This window comes from Choloepus didactylus, chromosome 12, assembly GCF_015220235.1.
Source record: "Choloepus didactylus isolate mChoDid1 chromosome 12, mChoDid1.pri, whole genome shotgun sequence".
NCBI lineage: Eukaryota > Metazoa > Chordata > Mammalia > Pilosa > Megalonychidae > Choloepus > Choloepus didactylus.
Genome location: NC_051318.1, coordinates 98,955,328 through 98,963,046, shown reverse-complemented (window position 1 = coordinate 98,963,046; position 7,719 = coordinate 98,955,328). Strand labels below are relative to the sequence as shown.

At 36.4% G+C, this 7,719-nt stretch overlaps 1 protein-coding gene across 1 annotated transcript; it reads right to left on the bottom strand.

The window, feature by feature from the left end:
- Window positions 1-871: 871 nt before the first annotated feature.
- Window positions 872-1,737, bottom strand: LOC119507113 (lactoylglutathione lyase-like). The gene has a single exon (XM_037800210.1). The coding sequence runs from the start codon at window positions 1,720-1,722 to the stop codon at window positions 1,171-1,173; it is 552 nt and encodes a 183-aa protein (XP_037656138.1). The 5' UTR covers window positions 1,723-1,737; the 3' UTR covers window positions 872-1,170.
- Between the last annotated feature and the right edge of the window lie 5,982 nt (window positions 1,738-7,719).

Genomic DNA, 7,719 nt, shown 5'->3' with positions numbered 1-7,719 from the left:
TTCTTAAGACCATAAGAGATTTTCAAAATCACTTTGATTTTTAAAACCAAATATGAGTCACAGCAGGGAAGATCATTTAGCTGACTTCTGATAACTGTTACGCTATCACTGAATATAATTGATAATAAATGGTTAATGGCATAATGCAGACCTTGGGATAGAGACTCTTCAGGAGTAATGTAAGTACCACCTGTGCAGGAGTCACCTGGCTGTCCCCAGGGGAGTTATGTGCTAAAGACCTCCTCCATTGCTTACTCCTCACTGTGGTAATCAGGCCTGAGAGCTGAGAGGATGATGTTCAAACTTGTCCAAGGATTTTACAGGAAATTAGCAAAGGAGGTATTGTGAGGTACTAATATTTGAGACACAATCTAAATACTAAACATGATGATGAGATCTTGAGGACTTCAGCCTATTTATATTGTCTTCAATTTATTAAAGTTATTTTATATGTTTAGCCTTTTTCATAGGATAGTTGTAAGGATTAAATGAGATAAAGCATGTGACAGCCAAGTCCAGCGTCTGGGTATCCAGTAAACAATATCCCCTTCCTCCTCCTCTCCATCCTAAAAAAATGAAGTTAGTTCTTGAACTTTGGAAGTACTTTATAAATGAACAGAAATTGGTTTTTCTATCAGCATCCTTGTCAGCATGATTCTCAATTGCTCCCAAGAGGAACTTTTCTTTTGTAACACAATTCTTTATACTGTTTGAAGTACACATGAGGTTTCATTTTTGTTCAGTGTTTTCCTTACTTTTCATTGGGAAGAGTTATTTCTGAGGAATGAAACCCCAGAAGATATCCACAACAAAAACATGTTAAATGTTTTTTTGAAAATGATGATTCAAAGAAAGGCTTAAAAGATGTCTTATTTAGAAGACAGATGAAGGCCAATGCAGTGTCTGAAGGGAACTGTTCTAATTATTACTTCAAAAGTAAAGTTACAGAATTACATTCAAGGGCATAAGATAAAAGCACTATTTTAAAACCAGAATTACTGAACAGTTAGGTGAAGTAGGAAAAGGAAATGAATTTAAGAATAATTTGAACTAGGACAATGATCCATTAGTCCTCAATGCTTTTGTTACATAACTACCTTGAACCACATTGTTTCCTTTTTGTCCTCTACAATGTCTTCATTGAAATCACAAAGACGTAGTCTCATAGAACTAAATAATAGTTATCATTGTGTTAGGATTCAAAATTTCAATCCAGTAGCCATCAGGATCTTGAATAAATGCCAGGCCTTTCATTTTACCATCATCAGGTTTCTTTACAAATTTGATTCCCAGTTCTTCAAATCTTTTACAAGCACCATGTAAATCAGGAACAGCAATTCCAATGTGACCAAATCCTCGAGGGTCTGAATTGCCATTGTGGTAATTCTGAGTTGCATCATCTTCAGTACCCCAATTGTGTGTCAGCTCAAGTGTAGCTTTTCTGGAGAATACCCATGCTGTTTTTTCATCTTTATCTTTGGGGATGTCATTTTTATCCTCATAAGCCAAGAAATAGAGTGAAAATTTCATAGTGGGAAAATCTAATTTTTGAAGTAGCGTCATTCCAAGAATTCTTGTATAAAAATCTAATGACTTCTTAGGGTCTTTAATTCGTAGCATGGTCTGCTGCAATAGAAAATCCTTGGTGCTGGGGTCCGCATCGGAGCAGCAACTGAGGGCAGCCTCGTGGGTAAAGCCGGCTGCGGGCTGCGGTTCTGCCATAGCCGCAATGCTCCCTCCTTCATTTTTGAAAGGCAGTTTTGCCAGATATAGAACTCTTAAGTGACAATTTTTTATTTATTTATTTATTTATTTTTTTGCTTTCAGCACTTTAAATATGTCTTCCCACCACCTTCTTGCCTTCATGGTTTCCAGTGAGAAATCGGCACTTAAGCTTATTGAGGCCCCCTTGTATATGACATGTTACTTCTCTTGCAGCTTTCAGAATTTTCTCTTTATCTTTGACCTTTGACAGTTTAATTATAACATGGTGAAGTGTGGATCTATTTGAGTTTATCCTGTTTGGAGTTTGTTGAGTATCTTGAATGTGTATAATCATGTCTTTTGTTAAATTTGGAAAGTTTTCAGCCATTATTTCTTTGAATATTCTCCCCACTCCTTTCTCTCTTTCTTCTCCTTCCAGAAATCCCACAATGCATATATTGGTATACTTGATGGTGTCCCACAGGTTCCCCAGGCTCTCTTCACTTTCCTTAATTCTTACTTCTTTCAGCTCCTCAGACAGGATGATTTCAATTGTCTTATCTTCAGCTTCACTGATATTTATGACAGCTTCAATATGCTGTTGAGCCTCTCTAGGGAATTTTAAAGTTCTGTCATTGTGGTCTTCAGCTTTGTTTGGTTCGTTTTGTAATTTCCATCTCTCTGTTGATAAAATTTTTTACTTCTTTTTTTATTCAATTTTATTGAGATATATTCATATACCATGCAGTCTTAAAAAGCATACATTCAGTTGTTCACAGTACCATTATATAGTTGTGCGTTCATCACCAAAATTAATTTTTAAATATTTTCATTACCACACACACAAAAATACTAAGAATAAAAATTAAAGTGAAAAAGAACAATTAATGTAAAAAAGAACACTGAGTGCCTTTTTTTTTTTCTGCCCCCATTTTTTACTCATCCATCCATACACTGGACAAAGGGGAGTGTGGTCCATATGGCTTTCCCTATCACATTGTCACCCCTCCTAAGCTACATTTTTATGCAATTGTTGTCAAGATTCAAGGCTACTGGGTTGTAGTTTGATTGTTTCAGGTATTTACTGCTAGCTATTCCAATTCATTAGAACCTAAAAAGGGTTGTCTAAATTGTGCGTAAGAGTGCCCACCAGAGTGACCTCTCAGCTCCTTTTGGAATCTCTCTGCCACTGAAGCTTATTTCATTTCCTTTCACATCCCCCACTTGGTCAAGAAGATGTTCTCCATCCCATGATGCCGGGTCTAGATTCTTCCCCGGGAGTCATATTCCACATTGCCAGGGGTATTTACTCCCCTGGGTGTCAGATCCCACATAGCGGGGAGGGCAGTGATTTCACCTGCCAAGCTGGCTTAGCTAGAGAGAGAGGGCCACATCTGAGCAACAAAGAGGCGTTCAGGAGGAGGCTCTTAGGCACAATTATAGGCAGGCCTAGCCTCTCCTTTGCAGCAACAGTCTTCCCAAGGGCAAATCCTGTGGTAGAGGGCTCAGCCCATCAAACCACCAGTCCCCTATGTCTGAGCACATCAGCAACCATCTAGGTTGGGAAGCCCAACACCCCTGCATTATCCACCAGTTCCTCAGGGGGGCTCTGCATATTTTTTTCTTTGATTCTTTTTTTTAATTAACTTTTTTTTTAATTAACTATATTAAAAAAAATTTTTTTTAAAAGTACAATAAAAAACATTTCAAACAAACCATAACAAGGGAGTAAGAAAAAGACAACTAACCTAAAATACTTTATTTCCAACATGTTCCTACTCTACACCAAGAAAATAACCTAACATAGCAAATTTCTGTGAACTTATTCCTATGATACCCACCAGAAATTAACAAACCATAGTCATTTCTGAGCATTCCTGAACATTAAATTTACCCACCATAGCTTATCTGTTCTTACTGGGTTATCATTCCCCCTTCATTAATTGTTCCCTATTGCTAGTTCCCCTACATTCTACATTATAAACCATTTATTTTACATTTTTCAATGTTCACATTAGTGGTAGCATATAATATTTCTCTTTTTCTACCTGGCTTATTTCACTCAGCATTATGTCTTCAAGGTTCATCTATGTTGTCATATGTTTCACGACATTGTTCCTTCTTACTGCCTCATAGTATTCCATTGTGTGTATATATACCACATTTTATTTATCCACTCATCTGTTGAAGGACATTTGGGTTGTTTCCATCTCTTGGCAATTGTGAATAATGCTGCTATGAACAGTGGCGTGCAGATATCTGTTTTTGTCACTGCTTTCAGATCTTCTCAGTATATACTGAGAAGTGCAATCGCTGGATTGAAGGGTAACTCTATATCTAGTTTTCTGTGGAACTGCCAGACTGACTTCCAGAGTGGCTGAACCATTACAGAGTCCCACCAACAATGAATAAGAGTTCCAATTTCTCCACATCCTCTCCAGCATTTGTAGTTACCTGTTTGTTTAATGGCAGCCATTCTAATTGGTGTGAGATGGTATCTTGTTGTGGTCTTAATTTGCATCTCTCTAATAGCTAGTGAAGCTGAACATTTTTTCATGTGTTTCTTGGCCATTTGTATTTCCTCTTCAGAGAACTGTCTTTTCATATCTTTTGCCCATTTTATAATTGGGCTGTCTGTTTTACTGTCATTGAGTTGTAGGATTTCTTTATATATGCAAGATATCAGTCTTTTGTCAGATACATGGTTTCCAAATTTTTTTCCCCATTGAGTTGGCTGCCTCTTCACCTTTTTGACAAATTCCTTTGAGGTACAGAAACTTCTAAGCTTGAGGAGTTCCCATTTATCTGTTTTTTCTTTTGTTGCTTGTGCTTTGGGTGTACGGTCTAGGAAGTGACCTCCTAATACAAGGTCTTGAAGATGTCTCCCTACATTATCTTCTAGGAGTTTTATGGTACTGTGTTTTATATTGAGGTCTTTGATCCACTTTGAGTTAATTTTTGTGTACAGTGTGAGGTAGGGGTCCTATTTCATTCTTTTGGATATGGATATCCAACTCTCCCAGCCCCATTTATTGAAAAGACTCTTATGTCCCAGTTCAGTGGCTTTGGGGACGTTATCAAAGACCACTAGGCTGTAGATCTGGGGGTCTATCTCTGAATTCTCAATTTGATTCCATTGGTTGATATATCTATCTTTGTGCCAACTATACTGTTTTGACTACTATTGCTTTACAGTAAGCTTCAAAGTCAGGGAGTGTAAGTCCTCCCAGTTTGTTTTTCTTTTTTAGAGTGTTTTTAGCAATTCAAGGCATCTTCCCTTTCCAAATAAATTTGATTACTAGCTTTTCCAAGTCTGCAAAGTAGGTTGTTGGAATTTTGATTGGGATTGCATTGAATCTGTAGATGAGTTTGGGTAGAATTGACATCTTAATCACATTTAGCCTTCTTATCCATGAACATGGAATATTTTTCCATCTTTTAAGGTCCCTTTCTATTTCTTTTAATAGAGTTATGTAGTTTTCTTTGTATAGGTCTTTTACATCTTTGGTTAAGTTTGTTCCTAGGTACTTGATTTTTTTAGTTGCTATTGAAAATGGTATATCTTCCCTTCTTTCATTTCTAGCATATAGAAACATTACTGACTTATTTGCGTTAATCTTGTATCCTGCTACTTTGCTAAATTTGTTTATTAGCTCCAGTAGCTATATCATCACTTTCTCAGGGTTTTCCAGGTATAAGATCATATCATCTGCAAATAATGACAGTTTTACTTCTTCCTTTCCAATTTGGATGCATTTTATTTCTTTGTCTTGCCAGATTGCCCTGGCTAGCACTTCTAGCACAATGTTGCATAGCAGTGCTGACAGTGGGCATCCTTGTCTCTTTCCTGTTCTTAGTCTCTCACCATTGAGTACTATGCTGGCTGTGGGTTTTTTATATATGCTCTTTATCATATTGAGGAAGTTTCCTTCAATTCCTACCTTTTGAAGTGTTTTTATCTAAAAGGGATGTTGGATTTTGTCAAATGCTTTTTCAGCATCTATTGAGATGATCATTTGATTTTTCTGTTTTGATTTGTTAATGTGTTGTAATACATTGATTGATTTTCTTATGTTGAACCATCCTTGCATGCCTGGAATGAACCCCACTTGGTCATGGTGTATGATTTTTTGAATGTGTCTTTGAATTTGATTTGCAAGTATTGTGTTGAGAATTTTTGCATCTGTGTTCATTCGGGAGATTGGCCTGTAGTTTTCCTTTTTTGTGGCATCTTTGCCTGGTTTTGGTATTAGATTGATGTTAGCTTTATAAAATATGTTAGGTAGTGTTCCATTTTCTTCAATGTTTTGAGAGAGTTTGAGTAAGATTGGTGTCAGTTCTTGTTGGTAAGTGTGATAGAATTCCCCTGTGAAGCCATCTGACCCGGGGCATTTATTTGTGGGAAGCTTTTTGGTGACTGACTGGTTCTCTTTGCTTGTGCTTGTTTGGTTGAGGTCTTCTGTTTCTTCTGTGGTCAGTCTAGGTTGTTCATATGTTTCCAGGGAATTGTGCATTTCCTCTACATTACCGGGTTTGTTGGCTATAGTTGTTCCTAGTATCCTCTTATAATTTTTTAAATTTCTTTGGGATCTGCAGTAATGTCACCTCTCTCATTCAGTATTTTGCATATGTGCATCTTCTCTCTTTTTTATTTTGTCAGTCTAGTTATGGGCTTGTTCTTGTTGATCTTCTCAAAGAATTAACTTTTAGTGTTATTTATTCTCTCTATTGTTTTTGTTTTTTTTTGTTCTCTATGTCATTTATTTCTGCTTTAATCCTTGTTATTTCTTTTCTTCTACTTGGTTTAGGATTGGTTTGCTTTTCATTTTCTAGCTTCTTCAGTTGCTCCATTAGTTCTTTGATTTTGTCTCTTTCTTCCTTTTTAATGTATGCATTTAGTGCTATAAATTTCCCCCTCAGTACCACTTTTGCTGCATTGCATAGGTTTTGGGATGTTATGTTCTCATTTTCATTTGTCTCTATATATTTAACAATTCTGTTGCTATTTCTTCTTTGACCCACTGATTGTTTAGGAGTGTGTTGTTTAACCTCCAGGTATTTGTGAATTTTCTAAGTCTCTGATGGTTATTGACTTCTGTTTTCCATTGTGGTCAGAGAATGTGCTTTGAATAATTTCAATCTTTTTAAATTTATTGAGGCTTGTTTTATGTCCCAGCATATGATCTGTTCTGGAGAAAGTTCCATGAGCCCTAGAGAAGAATGTGTATCCTGGTGATTTGGGATGTAATGTTCTATATATGTCTGTTAAATCCAATTCATTTATCAGATTGTTTAGGTTTTCAGTTTCCTTATTGGTCTTCTCTCTGGTTGATCTATCTATAGGAGAGAGTGATGTGTTGAAGTCTCCCACAATTATTGTGGAAACATCGATTGCTTCCTTTAGTTTTGCCAGTGTTTTTCTCATGTATTTGGTGGCACCATGATTGGGTGCATAAACATTTAATTTTTCTTTCTTCTTTTGACTTGCCCCTTTTATTAGTATGTAGGGGTTTCTTTGTGTCTCATAACTTCCTTGCATTTAAAGTCTATTTTATCTGAGATTAGTATTGCTAGTACTGCTTTCTTTTGGCTGTATCTTGCATGAAATATTTTTTTACCATCCTTTTACCTTCAATTTCTTTGTGTCCCTGGGTCTAAGATGAGTCTCTTGTATGCAACACATTGATGGTTCATTTTTTTTTATCCGTTCTGCCAATCTATATCTTTTAATTGGGGAGTTTAATCCACTTACATTCAATGTTATTCCTGTGAAGGCATTTCTTGAATCAGCCATACTATTCTTTGGTTTAGGGTTGTCAGATATATTTTTTCCCTCTCTGTCTTAATGTCCTTTAACATGCCCACACTGAATCTCTTTAGTACTGAACTTTTCTCCATATCTCTCTCTCCATTCTTTGTTTCTCTGTCAGTAGGGCTCCCTTTAGTATCTCAAGTAGGGCAGGTCTCTTGTTAGCAAATTCTCTCAGCATTTGTTTGTCTGTGAAAAATTTAAGC